Source organism: Arachis ipaensis, chromosome B05 (genome assembly GCF_000816755.2).
Source record: "Arachis ipaensis cultivar K30076 chromosome B05, Araip1.1, whole genome shotgun sequence".
In the NCBI taxonomy this organism is placed as follows: Eukaryota; Viridiplantae; Streptophyta; class Magnoliopsida; order Fabales; family Fabaceae; genus Arachis; species Arachis ipaensis.
In genome coordinates, this window is record NC_029789.2 from 3,973,273 (window position 1) to 3,989,373 (window position 16,101).

Consider the following 16,101-nt stretch of genomic DNA (forward strand, 5'->3'; position numbering starts at 1 on the left):
CGCCAGCCACCGTTGCTACCACTACAACAACAACCAAGTCATCACTCTTCTTCTTCTTGTCTGAGAGATTCGTTCAAAATTCTTCAGATCTTGTTGTTGTTATTCACAGTATCATCAGATCCAAATCTTGAACCCCGTTTTCAACAATGGCGAAGGGCAAGTACTCTCGCTTGCAGCCTCGGAAGTCATCGTCGTCGACGCTGATGCTCTCGCTGCTTGTGGCCTTCACCTTCGTCGTTCTCATCCTTCTCGCACTCGGAATCCTCTCCATTCCTTCTCCCTCGCGTTCGCGTTTTCCAAAGCCTAACGATCTCACCTCCATCGCTCACAACACTCGAGACAGGTAAATTTCCGTAATTGCCCCTCTCCTATTTCGATTCTCTTTCGTTTCTATCTGAATTTGTTTTCAAATTTTGATTTTTCCCCCTTTTTGTCATTTTTTTCGGTTCTTTTGAGCAGAAGCGGTGGTGCTGAAGATGATAACGGAGAACAGTGGGTTGAAGTCGTTTCCTGGGAGCCTCGAGCTTTTGTTTATCATAATTTCCTGGTCAGTTGAAAACTTTTTCTCTTAATTATAATTGCTTTCTGTTTTCAAGTTCAATTGTGCATGAGATCATGGAAATCGTGTGTGGAACTTTTGTTGTACTAGGAATTAGGATTTGTGAACCAGAAATGAGTTTGCCTTTAACTTTTAATATTCTCTTGCATTTAAGCGAGGTCAAGCAATTGTTGAAAATTGGTGGTATTATGATTTGATCTCTAGTTACTGGTAGCTCATGTTGATGAATCCTCCTTTCTTTTGTTACATTTTCAATTCGAGGATTAGGATAATATATCACCCAAATTGTGTTTCTGTTTTCTTTGGCTGCATGATGATTGATAGCGGCATTCAGATTAGTATGTTACAGTTTGCTTGTGAGCTTTACAAGATGCAATGACATTGTGTTTAAATCCTGGTTGATGTTCATGTTTTTTGGGAGCATTAATTTGATGGATTGTATTGTTTTCACTTTCCAAATACTGAAATTTAGCTTATTAATCTGAGCAGACCAAAGAGGAATGTGATTATCTAATCAGTATTGCAAAGCCACACATGCAAAAATCGACAGTTGTTGATAGCGAAACTGGAAAAAGTAAAGACAGCAGGTTAGAGTTTTCTCCCCTATCTTTCTCTGTTCACTGTCCTTTGATATTGAAAGCTGTCTCCCGAGACTACCCTTGCTCCTCTTCCGTGATGATAGACCTTACCTTTTCGTATTTCTTTTACATTTAGAGTCCGTACAAGCTCCGGAACTTTTCTGGCCAGAGGACGTGATAAGATTGTGAGGAATATTGAGAAAAAAATTGCCGACTTCACTTTCATACCTGTAGGTAAGTACTTTGTGTTTTTGTCTTTCTTATGATATATTCTTGTTTGTTAGAAATGACATGCTACCTTTTTGCCAATTGCTCTGCTATTTCACACATTAAATCCTTACATGAAGTTTTCCCGTTGATATTGGAAACTGATTTCCCATCAAGCAAACAAGATGGAATAATTTTAGTTGACTTTGCAATCTGGTTTTGTGGTCTTTGATCTTAGGTAGTAGCATATTTTTTGTTATATGCTTCTCAAAGCATTACTTATACTATGTCTTGCAATGCAGAGCACGGTGAAGGGCTTCAAGTTCTACATTACGAAGTTGGACAGAAGTATGAACCTCACTATGACTACTTTCAGGATGAATTTAACACTAAGAATGGAGGTCAACGCATTGCAACAGTACTGATGTACCTGTAAGTGTCATCAAGTGGTCTCTTCTTAGTTGTTAGCTTCTATTTATCTTCAACATGAGGATATCTGTTCATGCCGTGTTCCATCTATATTATGATAATACAGTACAGATGTTGAAGAAGGGGGTGAGACAGTGTTCCCGGCTGCCAAGGGGAACTTCAGCTCTGTGCCGTGGTGGAATGAGCTTTCAGATTGTGGTAAAAAAGGACTTTCAATTAAACCAAAGAGGGGGGATGCTTTACTTTTCTGGAGCATGAGGCCGGATGCAACCTTAGATCCATCAAGTCTGCATGGTTAGTTGGTGGTTTTATTTTATTATTAATATGTGTGCTGCTTGATGTTTCAACAAGCTTTCACAAAAGGAGATATATTAACGGAAAGTTTCACTTTGATAATTTTCCAGGCGGTTGTCCGGTGATTAAGGGTAATAAGTGGTCAAGTACCAAATGGATGCGTGTCAGTGAATACAAAGCTTGAATATACATTACTACAGGTATTTATCATCTCTTGTTGTACTGTTAAAAAATAGTATATTACAATTGAGGCTATACATAAAACAACACTGTTATGGGAATAATTTTTGTCACTATTGACTTAGATTGAACTCATAAAACAACTCAGTTTTATGATCTTTGTTTGGTTATTACTTATATAGGGTTCAGTTGTTGGATTGATATGACTTAGAAACAGTGTCAAAACATTTAGTATGTAGAGCTATTTTGCACACCATTAGTCTATTAATTTACACCAACAGCCAATTAGGTGTTATATCATATAGACAAGCAATATCTACTATATAAAACGAAATCACTTTTATCTATGTGGTAACACTTGATTAGATGTAAGTATAAATATTAAGAATTTTATACGGACATCCTAAAAAATTAAACTTTCAAAATTGGAAAACCGGTACTTGTGACTGCATTTCCTTGTTTGCAATGTAAAGTTGTATTCATGACCACTCACTTTGATTGATTTATTGTTCAGGTTTCTAAGAGTCCATCATTCCCATATTGTACTACTTTAAAGGCTGAGCTAAAACTCTGCACGATAATACTTGCGGCCTTGAAGGAAATGCTTATAGATGCCGATGTTTCTGTGATTTTGGATGTTCCGTTGTATCCTCAGCTAACTAATTTTTTCCCCCTACATTTTTCATTTATATTAGTAAAAATATAATAATATAATATAAAAAAGAGTTTATACATGTTACAGTTTGCATTAGGGGTTTTTGGAGAGAAATGTATCAAACCAATAGATGAGACCAGTGTACCTGCTTTTTCCTCAGAGTTCCCTTAACCTTGTGTAGTTATCGTTGTTACAGTTTTACTTGTGTTGTTAATTACCCCTTTACGAGATGCCTTCTCTACATCATTGCACCTTTTCAGTCTAAAAGACTAAAGAGCAGTGTTGAGTTTACCTTTTGAAAATGCTGTCATGATACTGGTAGTTTCCTACCTTTTGTTTTTACGCTTTTAGTTTTTAATATTAGAGAAGTGTGTATTTATGAAAATGAGAGGTGTATCACACAATTGTGGAGAAGAGTTAGAAGAAATTCGGTTAAAAAAAACTTGAGAGTCAGATTTATATTTATGGTTTTGTTTTTTATTTTTTGAAAATCAGAAATCTACGGGTTAGATTTGTGTATCCGTAAAATTCTGTAATAAAATCTGACCTTCAAATTTTTTATTTTCATATTAAGAAAATAACTCAGCTTACCCATAACAGTGAATAACACACTATACTTATCTATCTCTAAAATAATTAGTCTTGTTTTTCTTTTCCAAAAAAAGAAGAAAAAGAAAAGAAAAACAAGTTAGGTTGGTTTATACTTTATAAGATTTATAAGGTTTAAGTTTTTCTATTTGGTTTATTTATTATGCCCAGAAATCATAACTACATGATTGTCTTTTCCCTTTCAATAGGCAAGTATCAATCATTTAATGAATATCTGACACATGTTCCATTAATCTCCTCCACCTGAATATGAATAAGGCCAAACAAAGCAAATGTTGATATTCAGATTAATCACTATATAAATATATAGGAATCTTTCCGGTTATTTGAATATGAATAAGCCAAGGTTAAACGATAACGAAACATATTTGGCAGTCGTACACTCTTACCTGAAGGGCATTGACTAAAATGCAGTTTCATAATAGTTTTAATTATACGAGACAATAAACCAATTTTTTTAAGCTCAACTGCCAAAAAGAGAAATTTTTTAAGGTATTAATTCTTTTACGTTTATTGAATATTACTTTTGAACCTTTCCAATAAATATTTTCAGTGTATTTATTAATTTTTTATGAAAAAAAGGACATTGACGATGACGAATGACTTAGAAAACTAATTACTGTAATTTTTGTTGTCCAAATATTTCCTTGTAAGTAGTGATAAATAAAAGCTCATATCCTTTCCTTTTTTTTTTAAATTTTGTGAGAGCACTCAGCAGTAACAGAACCTAGTAAATATATTTCCAAATATTAAATAAAGTATAACATGAATACAATAAAAAATTTCATTAAATTGTACAGTCGGTCAATTGTTCTATCATTTGCTGATTATAAAGTTTCAAAATTGTTAACTAATAAACCATCTCAGAATTTTTTTTTTTCTGTTTTTTTTTTTGGGTCAGAAACCATCTCTGAATCTGATAACTATTTTATGAACTATAGGATATGTGGATTGTTAGACTTCAGTCTCTAGCACTGCATATTTTTCGAGGCACACAAAAGGTTTATTAACCCCAGACCCCAAAAAAGAAAAAAGGTTTATCAACCCTTCAACTGATGATTCTCTATTTCTCTTGAAAGTAAATGTTCGCCACAACACTCAAACTCTAAAATAAGGAATAAAGACTTCTCCATTCTCAAATAAATATGAGAAATGAAAAGTGACAGCCATTACAACAACCCTTCATCATTCCTTGGTTTATTGATACAACATTTGATAGCAAGGATTTTTTACCACCTTGGAGGAACCTTTATTTAGACAAAGTTAAAAATCAGTGGTGCGACTGTGTGCTACCAATGCCACCAGCCAACATTGTTTCTTCTAACACCCTTAATGTTTAGCATTGATCAAGTTTCTGATCACATATTGCAAGATGCCTCCATGGCTGAAGTAAGCAAGTTCAACCTGCAATGAAGTGGCTAAAACATCAACCAAGAAAACAAAAGAATGATCAAAGAGTTGCAACAAAAAATGGAAGACCAAATATTACCTCTGTATCGAATCTTAGAGTAGTTGCAAACTTCTTCCCATCATCTGTCACCACTGTGACATCTTGACCAGGTCGGATTTCACTTATGTTCGGAAGATCAATCGTGTACCGCTCACGACCAGTCAATCCAAGACTATCGGCATCCTCCCCGGACTTGAAACATAGAGGGATAATACCCATTCCCACCAAATTACTTCGGTGAATCCTTTCAAAGCTTTTTGATATGACAGCTTTCACACCCTGACAAATGAACATGTCATTAAATTAACCATTAAAAAACACATTTTTTTTATAGTAGAATGGAATCTAGGAAGTACCAGTAGCATCGGCCCCTTTGCAGCCCAATCACGGGAACTTCCACTTCCATACTCAGCACCAGCTAAGATAATCATATCATGCCCCTCGCTCTTGTATTTCTGAAAATAGATATGATGATCCAACAAGGTTACAAAGAAGTCAACCAAAACAGGCTTGGGTTAACTACAGTAATCACGAATGAAAAATACACTGGAATTTTTTTTTTGTGCTTTCTTTTGACATTTCCAGTCTAAAGCCAAACTGAATTTACTTTCTCTATTTTTCCCCTTTTTTGGTCTTTCAATATAGATGTAGTGCCCATATAATTTGATAGATTCAGGCAGATTGTCAAGAATGTTTTCCAATCAAAATCAAATCTATCTATCACAGGAATGAGAAGGTATATCACAGAGCATCATTATGATGTAAAAAAACATTGCCTAGTGCACCTACTTAGAAGAAAAATTACCATTGCAGCATCAAAGACTGATAACTTCTCCCCAGAAGGAATATGGATTGTTTTCGGTCCAACTTCTCCATTCAAGAGTTTGTTGACGATGCGAATATTGGCAAAAGTTCCTCGTGCCATCACCTCATCGTTACCACGGCGACTTCCGTAGGAGTTGAAATCTCGTCTGTCAACCCCACGCTCCATAAGGTATTTGGCAGCAGGACTATCTTTATGTATGCTACCAGCTGGAGAGATGTGGTCAGTCGTAATACTATCCCCGAAATTGAGCAAACAGTAAGCATTCTTCACTCCGTGTCCACCGGGTGGAGACATGGTCATGTTCTTAAAGTAAGGTGGCTCATGAATATATGTTGATGAAGGGTCCCAGGAATAAAGAGTGCCAGTGGGAACAGAGAGATTATTCCACATGGGATTGCCCTTGGTGATCGCATTATATGTTTCCCTAAACATATCTGGCAGCACACTTGATTGTACAACCTGAAAATTGGACAAATAAGAACCATCACCTTTATACAATGAATTTGTGCTGATATCCAAAAGTGATAGCTAACACAATAGGCTACTTACACTTGCAATTTCTTCACTGGATGGCCAAATATCCTTGAAGAATATCCTCTCTCCATCCTTGGTTATTCCAATAGGTTCAGTTTCAAAGTCAATGTCAACCTGCAGAATGTGTCCAGTTTAGAAAGTCCAACATAGAAGGAAAGACCTAGTTTGGCATTAAAAGCAGGCCGAACTCAATTTGCAAGAGACATACTGTGCCAGCAAGTGCATAGGCAACAACAAGAGGAGGCGAAGCAAGATAATTAGCCCTTGTTAATGGATGAACTCGGCCCTCAAAGTTCCTATTTCCAGACAAGACAGCTGCAGCTACAATATCTGGAATGTTCAGAAAATCAATGTTTAGGTCACCTAAGATTCCTTGACGAATACAAAGAGAATATCTGCTTACAAAAAAAATGTGTACCATTTTCAGTAATTGCAGAAGCCACAGCTTCATTAATATCCCCTGAATTACCAATGCATGTGGTGCATCCATACCCAACTATATGAAAACCTAGCTGGTTCAAATACTTCTGCAAGCCACTGAAGGTGAAATGTAATAAAAGTGTTTCAGCCACAGTAAGCTTGATGTTATTGCCGGTGTGTCACAGTGTGTCACAGTTAATATACTTCGCATATTCTAAACATACCTCCTCTCTAAATATTTAGTCACAACACCGGAACCTGGAGCAAGACTTGTTTTAATCCATGGCTTCACCTAATAGTCAAAATCAGATTATGAAACAATGGCAATCAATTAGTACCCAACAAATTATCCGGAAAAAAAAAAATGATGGATAAAGAAAAGGAAGAAACTGAAAATATGCAATGTATTCTTAGAAGGGGGAAAAAATCAATAATCACCCTTAAAAACAAAAACAAGCCCAAGACAGTTGCTTAGTTAATTTCAATTTTATTCAGAAAGAGGAAAGAAACAAGAACAAATGATGTACCAAGCCTGCAATTCCAGGACAACCACCATGTGCTTTTACTGCTGAAGTCATTTGTTTGGGGGGATAGGGAGTGCAATTTGGGTGCATTCAACAATATTAAAAAAAGATATAAAAGCAATCATACAATAAACATATAATCCTGATCATGTAGCCCAACTATAGTACATGCATATGATTATCAAGTTAAATCTTAAAACTTCATGACACAGGTAACAAAAAAGCAGAGACATTGACAAACCTCCAATCCCAAGTCACATGCTTTCTTTGCAACCAGTGCAGCTCCAAGCATTACATAAGGGTTTGAGGTATTTGTACAGCTGGTGATAGCAGCTATAACAACATCCCCATGCCTAAGATGTGCTTTTGTCCCATTGAATGTGAACTCTGCAACCTTATTTTGAGATTCTGTTGGTATGGCAAAACCCTGTAACAGTGAAATATACAGATCAAAAGACCATAAAAATAAATAAAGGCAAAAAAAAAAAATCAAAAGAAGATAACTAGGATGAGTATATAATCATACAAACTATTGATCTGTATATAGCTGTTGACAAAATTATATCCATGGTTCAAGCAGCATACCTTAAACCCAACTTTATTGTTGAGGCAGGCATGCCAATCTACCTTCATTTCTTTCAAAGGGACACGATCATGAGGCCTGAAAAGATTTAAAGCAATGATTAAACTATGTAAAAACTAGAAGCTGAAAACATGATTTTATTTTAGTGGGAATTATGTCAGCTCCCTATTAATTTACACTTACTATAAAAGCCTTTCCACACGTATGTCTTTTTATATCCCCAAAATAACCAAAATTAACTCCAAACTGTGATCAGACGTTACACATTTGTTGAAGTATCTTATGGAATTCTGGTCAATTTTAAACATCGATTCAGCTGCACAAATTGAATGTTTCTTCGCTTTTTCTCAATATATAGTTGAACAAGGGAATGAATGACACTTTCAGCAAATCATGATAGAATTTTGGAAGCATGTGTGTTTGAGAAAGACAGAAGTGTTATGTAGGTTTTCAAAATAGAGTGGAGGCATGTGTATAAAATGCATACAATAACGGCAGGAGCATTTTACCCTTATATTTAACTGGAAAACATGATTACACATTACCTCTTTGGACCTGAGACACAAGGTTCTACATCCTCAAGTTTGAGCTCCAAATATGATGAGTACACTCTCTCCACTTGAGGCTGCATGAAATAAAAATCACAAGTCAAACGAAGGCCCTTCCAAACCACTGAGGCATAACTATTCCAAAAAACACATGCAGGAAGCATAGTACCTCATTGTAGTCCACAAACATCTTATTGGCTCGTAAATAGGATTCTATCATGGAAACCTGTAAGGGAGATATGTAAGCAAATGTAGACAACAAAAGTAGCATGATGTAAGTGTTAACTTACAGTTTCATCACTTCTTCCTGTCAACTTCAGATATTGCAAAGTGACATGATCAACAGGAAAGAAGCCCATGGTTGCACCATATTCAGGAGACATGTTTGCTATGGTGGCACGATCAGCCAAAGGTAGCTCACTCATGCCTTCCCCTGCATAACAAAGGTAAAAAAAAACAATTATTTAAGGGAAGATTAATCAGGCAGGCAGGTCGTGCAATGAAGGAACAAGAAAAAAATCATAGCATCGTTTGCATAAGTTAACACTTGCCGTAGAACTCCACAAACTTGCCAACAACCCCGTGTTTCCTTAGCATTTGAGTAACAGTCAACACCAAATCAGTAGCCGTCACGCCACTTCGTAGTTTTCCTAATAATTTAAATCCAACAACACCTGGTAGGACCATGCTCATGGGCTGCAAAGACATTGAGAGATAAATAAATAATCTAATATCTTAACACCCAAATAATCAATTAACATGCTTGCTGCAAATAATCTACAGAAAAATGTATTGAATATACTCAATAAATTAACTCCTTCGCGCTACTATTTAAAAGAATTTCATGGATTTCCGTAACAAATGACAAATCTACATTTTCTTTTACCTGGCCGAGCATAGCAGCTTCTGCTTCAATTCCACCAACTCCCCACCCAGCAACACCCAAGCCATCAATCATAGTTGTGTGCGAATCAGTTCCCACAACACTGTCTGGATAAAGCACACCATTCGTGTTGAACACCACTCTACCGAGGTATTCTAAATTGACCTACACAAATTGAGTTGTAAAATTTAATTTAGGAGACAAACTATTATAAACTGCATTCAGAATCATGCGAGTTCTCCTTGCCGCAGAAATAAAAATCTTCAAGAGAGTAAATGTTACAGAATTAGGTCAAATATACATCTATACCAGTGGGGATTTGAATGAGGCACTGACCTGGTGAACTATTCCTGATCCGGGAGGAACAACAAGCATGTTATTGAATGCAGTGGAACCCCACTTGAGGAAACCAAATCTTTCCTTGTTCCTCTGAAATTCAAGTTCCATATTTGCCTGAACAGCATTTTCTGATCTCGCAACATCAACCTGAACTGAGTGATCAATGACAAGATCTACTGGTACCTGAAGGGAAACAATTATAAGATAATTAGAGATGAGGTACCTAGATACATAACAGAAAAAAATCAATATTAGTCTCAACCAATTAATGTGCTCAAGCATACTGCTTACCAAGGGATTAATTCTATTAGAATCGCCACCAAGCTTGTTCATTGCGTCTCGCATGCAAGCAAGATCAACAACAGCAGGCACACCAGTAAAATCCTGATATTGACATGAAAAGCTCATTGAATACCACAAAAAGTTTGCTCAATTCAAATACTAATAAAAACAACATCCATTATATCTTCATGGCTTCACGGTACTTACCTGCAGCAGCACTCTAGCCGGCTTGAATGGAATTTCCACCTGTTTGGGAGCAGAATTCTCCCAATCAATAATTTTTTCAACGTCATGCTTCTTAACTTGAAACTCATCACAGTTACGAATCGCAGATTCCAAAAGTATCCTGATAGAGTAAGGAAGTTTATCTACGAGGCAAACACAAAAAAACAGTCACCATCAAATTCTGTAATCACTCGAAATCAGATTTCAAGTAATCAATCATCAAATGATATCACTACATTACGTCTCACACTTTGATTTCTTCCCTCCAGATCCAATCCAATTAACAACAATAAAACAACAACGGATCTCATAGAAGACGAATCATTGAATCCAGATTTCTCTTTTTAATATTAGTTAGTAATAACATCTACCGAGACCGTAATCCCTAAAAATAACAATAACAAGTGCTAAGTTTTCAACATACTGCGTCATTTCCAATCAAGGAAAAAAAAATATATCAGCGAAAATTGGAAAAACAAAAAACTAACCAATTCTTGGATCATTAAGAGCTGGCAAGCTAAAGTAGCTTCCGAAGTCACCAGCACCACCAGGCTTCTGAAGCGTCTTCAGAATGCTCTGGAAGGGGTTTGCAGTCGCCGCTGCAACAACGAACGAACCAATCAAATTTGTAAAAACGAAAAGAAAAGAAATACATGAAAAGAATGAATGATAAGAAGTGAAAGTGAAGGAGTATGTATGGTGTTACCCATAGGCCCTGAATGTAGCTATGAGATTATGGATCGATCAAACAAGAGAGGGAGAGGGAGTAGGTGAGGCGAGAAGAGAAGACAGATATGATAAAGAGAAGGGAAACAAAGTGGAGCGTGCTATTCTGGTATTGTCCTAATATAAAAAATAAAAAGAAAATAAAAAACTTAAATTAGTGTGTATAAATTAAATAGATTATATTTAAATTATTTGTTTACTATTGATTTGATTATTTTAACTATTTTCATAATTTATTATTTAATTAAAATAATTAAAAAGTATAAAGATTCTGTTTTGTTAATTTAAGTATTGGATGTGCTTGAGAATTCGAGATCCGTTGATGTGTCATATGTTATGAGCGTATATTCAACTATTCAAGCTTGATCCTCCTTCCCTCGCACGTAATATTCTTACTCGCTTCTTCCTCCATATTCCATATTCACCACGTCAAATCAAATCAAAATGAAAAATATCTCGTAGTTTTAAACAAAGATTTTTATTGTTTGGGTTTTTTCTACCTAATAAGTTTGTGAATTTGTCGATTATACAAAAATAGAAGTTTTATACAAGAAAATTACGTTTTGGAGGACTTCACTATTCTTTAAAATATTAGATTCTATTACTTTCGTTTTCATTTTTATTAATTTTTTAGATTTTGAATTTTATATATTTTAAAAAATACAGACAAATTAGTTCTTGACTTCATTTATTCCATATTTGAAAAAAAAATATTTATTAACAAATATTATTATAAATAATTCTACTAAAGTTAAAAATTTTTAAAAATTATAAAAAAATGACTTTTTTATTGAAATAAATAACATTATTTCCTGAAATACGCCCTCTTAAAAATTGTTATGTAAATGCGCAGCACCATCTCTCGGCTACCACCCACAAAATGGATTTAGCCTTCACCTCAAGTCAGGCACCCACAAATTGGACCAGGGTGCCATGATGTGAAAAGCGCCCAAGAAATGGGCATTTAAGGCAGGACACCCACGAAATGGGCCATTTTCTCGACGTTACCACCACCACTGTCGCCCATGTTACGCTTTTCTAATCAAACCACAACATGAAATTATTAACTAAAACACATTTTTTTTTCCCCTCTCCTCCACGGTCTATGATTTTCATCCCTCTCTTCCATCGATTTTCATTTCATGCTGCACTTGGGACTTTTTTATTAAAATAAGTAAAAAAAATCATTATTTCCTCAAATACGCATGCATGAAAATAATTTCCGGAATACGCAGGTCCATATCATGGCACACTCTAAAGGCAGCAGCAGCGAGATGGGCATCTCAGCTTGGGTGACCGCGAATTGGACCAAGGCGTACCTGGCACACGCGAAGTGGACCATGTCCTATGCGGCGACCACGAAATAAATGCTCACTACAATGGCGGCAGCAACAAAATGGTATTGATGTCTAGTGAAGGCTGCAATTCTCCAGTGCAACAGTTCCTGTACATGCATGCATTGGGTGCATGGGGTGGCAAGCTTGGGGTTGATGCATTGGTGTGTATATAAAGGGCAGATGGGTAAGGGAACAAGTACTTCATGCAATGAAAAATAGTGGTAGGGAGTGTTAGGAGTTACAAACCGTGGAAAAGATTAAGGAAAAAAAGTGTCTTTTGCCTAATATTTTTGTATTGTGGTGTGAATAGAAAAGAGTGTAACATGGGCGACGATGGTGGTATGAAAGAAAATCTTAATCGGTTAGACGAAATTCATATTGCTGCTCATTTAATTCATAAGGTTAGTTGCAGTGATCATGTGTGGTTAATTTTGTTATTAGTCTCGATGATTATTTAATATTTGCTACTGTAAATATAATTGTGGTATTCTGGTTTCGTTGTTGCAGCCCCTGACTCCGCATGGCACACTTGTTGATGTTTTCACGTCCGATCCGGCGGATCCAACCATGGATCTGAGGTGGCAGAGACTTGAACCATATTTACGACAAGCAGGATTCTATTATGTGTCATTAATAAAGCGTTTTGAGTATGACAATCCGCTGATAAGTGCATTTGTCGAACGATGGTGTCCCGAGACGCACACATTTTACCTCCCGTGGGGTGAGTGTACCATAACACTAGAGGATGTGGCAATGCAGTTAGGGTTACCCATTGATGGCGAGCCTGTTAGTGGTACCCTAAGGTCATGGAGCAAGTTTCACCAGAGAGATATATATGGCAATGGTGCGAAGAGCTACTTGGTGATGTTCCACCCGGACATGTAGCTCCAACGAAGTACACACATAGCTCCAACGAGTAGATACTTCCAATGCTCCGATGACAAGAAAATATCATCGAAACTTGTTGGTCAGATTTAATCTGCATTTTCTGATATGCAAACGAGTTGGCAATTGCAACTGACATTCTGTAAGTCAACTTCGTGATTTCCTTCTTTTCCACTAAACCGATATACATCAGGATCACGTTCTTCAGCCCTTCCAAAGACGTTTGTGGCAGGATCATTATCCACAGTGGATCATCACAAACAAATGTAACACCTTCAGATGTAACAGAAATTTCTCCATTAGGATATACGACAACGTACACATTTTAAGTGGCCATAGACACAACAAAATAGCATCTACAGAATTTTAGAAAGAAAGGAAACACATAGAGATAGGAGAGAGTTGCTTGAGATGAATGTTTCGGCGAGACACCAAAAATTTCTAACCATGCTTGCAAATTGTCTTCCACACCCATTTACATAGCGAATTCCTGGCTCCATTTCGTGTGGAGTACAACTACTATGGGTCACTTTTGCGTCTGGCCCGGCAGAATTGTCCATCTAGTCCAATTCGCGTGTACCACCAACGTATTAGCCCAATTCACGGGCGGTGAGCTAGAGATGCCCATTTCGTGGGCGCTGACCTTGACTTGGAATTCTGGCCCATTTCGTGGATGATTGCCATAACATGAACCTGCGTATTCTGGAAAATATTTTCATGCATGTGTATTTGAGGAAATGATGATTTTTCTTTACTTATTTTAATAAAAAAGTCCTGCACTTAGTCCCCTCCCCTCCCCCCTTTTATATACACACCAAGTTACTTGCCCCTACCATGCCACAATATGTACCCAATGCATGCTTGTACCGGACTGCAACAACCTGAAACTTGCAACCTTCACCACAAATCTGCACCATTTCGTTGCTGCCGCCATGGTCTTGGTCATTTCATGGGTTTCACAACAGATGTGGCCCAACTCGTGGATGCCAGAAGCGGGATGCTCCATTTCGCATGTGCCACACTTGATGTCGCCATTTCGCTGCTGCGTCCAATGATGTGCAGTCCTCCATTTCGTGGGTGGCAGGATTGAAATGGTGGTCAACGCTTCTCTTGTCAGGTTTGGATCCATTTCGTGGGGGGCATCTATGAAATGGTTGCTAAACCCATTTCATGGGTGGTGGCCGATAGTTGGTGCTGCGCATTTAGGTAACAATTTTCAAAGGTGCGTATTTAGAGAAATAATATTTTTTGTTTATTTAGGGAAGTAATGTTTTTTGTTTATGTATTTTCAGGGGTGCATATGTTATAATTTATAAATATATTCATATGTATATTGTTCATATCTTGACCTAACAAATAAAAGTCAGGTCCAATAAGAAAAAAAGATCTACTAATAAAGTGACCCTTCACGATAAGTTCGACCTTAAGAGGTCGGATATCAACAAAGAAATTCAGCTCTATTCAATCTAACGAGTAACTGTCTTCTAGGATTGTCAAACGGGCCAGTCCGTCCCATTTAGGCCTAACCCGTTAAACCCGTGGGTTAAATGGGCTGGACCGTTTACACTCACTTCATTCGCGAGCCATAATTTTTCAGCCCAGACGGTTTATGGTAAGCCTTATGGGTTAAACGGGCCAGCCTGTTTATTCTTTTATTTTATTTTTTGAAAAATATTTTGATAAAAAATACCACTTTTAGGTCAAAAACCTTTAAAAAATAATTTTTTTTTAGTTGATAGGTCGGATTTTCGGATCGGATCAGGAGAAATATCGGCTATAAATGTTTTTTTTTTAAACAAATGTAAAAAAAATAAACGGGCCACCCATTTAGCCCATGAGCTAGCCCGTTTAGCCCGTCATTTTTTTCCGGGTTAATTGGGCTCAACCCGTTTAGCCCAAAATTTAAACGGACTTAATTTTAGAGGCAAAATCTGCCATTTTAAATGGGTAAATGGGGCTGGCCCGATGGGTTTGACCCATTTTGACGGCCCTACTATCTCCCGATACTCCCAAGATAAAAAAATAGTTATCTATCAGAAAAGATAGAACTACTCCAACAAAGGTAGTTATCAATTCTACTATAAATACACTGGCACCCCAGGTATAACTCAGGTTCTAATCTACTAAAAACTTACCTAAAGCCCTTGTTAACTTAAATATCGGAGTCTCTTGCAGGTACCACCCCCACCTCCTTACAAGGAACTCGAACAAGCGGTGCCTTGGCACCAAAGAGATCGGACACTACCACATTAAGAGATCTGAACCTCACATTCAGGCTTAAATCAACGTTTCGGTCTTTCGGATAACCCTCGAAACATATATTAATAAATAAAATATTTAGTTTAAAAAAAATCTAATTTTACCTTAGAGCCCATATAAATGCTTGTATAAGGCCAAGTTCTGTATTTTTAATTTTAGGCCCTAGCTCTGTATAAAAAGATACCTAAGCCTTAAAAAAATTTCTTATAGCCCAACAAAAAAAGGGGGGAAAATATCGTTTAATTTGTAATTAATTTTTTTTTTCTTTTGAACTTATATCCTAGTTCAATACAAAATAAAAAAAAATCATTTATTATATTTTCTTCAACACTAAATAAAGTAAAATATGAATATTTTCAGTATCTTAAAATCTTATACAAAATGTTCTTTCATTTAGTAATTAGGTGGACCTATTAAAAGCTCGAATCATTTTGAAAATTTTATTTAGGGTACAATTCAGGAGGACATAAAAGTAACGAATAAAAAAAAAAAAGAAATGGGGACAAAAATATAAATTAGAATAACTTTTTTGGACATAAATATATTTTTTATTTTGAAATTCAAATTATATGCAAGTACTAGAAGAAGGAAAAGCTAGACTAGACCTATAAAAAGGTATATTAATTTAAAACAACGGAAATTTAACTTACCATGGTTTCCTTCTCTTTATTTTTAATATAATTAAATAGTTTTCTATATATATTGTTAGTTTGTAAAAAATATATGCATCCATTCAATTATGTATTGTCATATGATCTTGTTATATTTT

The 16,101-nt window shown here is 36.3% G+C and overlaps 3 protein-coding genes across 3 annotated transcripts in view; 2 read left to right on the forward strand and 1 right to left on the reverse strand.

Annotated features, from left to right (window-relative positions):
* LOC107642541 (probable prolyl 4-hydroxylase 10) lies at positions 1–3,203 on the forward strand. Its single transcript, XM_016345935.2, has 8 exons — positions 1–343; positions 460–547; positions 1,049–1,146; positions 1,274–1,371; positions 1,647–1,776; positions 1,880–2,067; positions 2,178–2,267; positions 2,762–3,203. The coding sequence occupies exons 1-7, from the start codon at positions 147–149 to the stop codon at positions 2,249–2,251; spliced, it is 873 nt and encodes a 290-aa protein (XP_016201421.1). The 5' UTR covers positions 1–146; the 3' UTR covers positions 2,252–2,267; positions 2,762–3,203.
* LOC107642543 overlaps positions 1–16,101 on the forward strand; it is a 30,084-nt gene that overhangs the window by 7,558 nt on the left and 6,425 nt on the right. The window lies entirely within an intron of this gene.
* Positions 4,533–10,981, reverse strand: LOC107642540 (aconitate hydratase 1). The gene is made up of 20 exons (XM_016345934.2): positions 10,832–10,981; positions 10,614–10,724; positions 10,108–10,268; positions 9,910–10,002; positions 9,616–9,801; positions 9,283–9,444; positions 8,948–9,092; positions 8,687–8,829; positions 8,566–8,622; positions 8,394–8,473; positions 7,851–7,926; positions 7,507–7,692; positions 6,966–7,033; positions 6,740–6,858; positions 6,530–6,651; positions 6,337–6,435; positions 5,767–6,246; positions 5,318–5,416; positions 5,001–5,240; positions 4,533–4,915 (listed from the first exon to the last, which is right to left on the reverse strand). The coding sequence occupies exons 1-20, from the start codon at positions 10,833–10,835 to the stop codon at positions 4,841–4,843; spliced, it is 2,706 nt and encodes a 901-aa protein (XP_016201420.1). The 5' UTR covers positions 10,836–10,981; the 3' UTR covers positions 4,533–4,840.

Coding starts and splice junctions, on each gene's coding strand:
- LOC107642541 (XM_016345935.2), top strand. CDS start 147: ATGGCGAAGGGCAAGTACTCTCGCTTGCAGCCTCGGAAGTCATCGTCG. Junction 548..1,048: donor TTGTTTATCATAATTTCCTG/GTCAGTTGAAAA, acceptor TAATCTGAGCAG/ACCAAAGAGGAATGTGATTA. Junction 1,777..1,879: donor GCAACAGTACTGATGTACCT/GTAAGTGTCATC, acceptor ATGATAATACAG/TACAGATGTTGAAGAAGGGG.
- LOC107642540 (XM_016345934.2), bottom strand. Junction 7,927..8,393: donor TGTGTCTCAGGTCCAAAGAG/GTAATGTGTAAT, acceptor AAATCTTTTCAG/GCCTCATGATCGTGTCCCTT. Junction 5,417..5,766: donor CAGTCTTTGATGCTGCAATG/GTAATTTTTCTT, acceptor ATCTATTTTCAG/AAATACAAGAGCGAGGGGCA.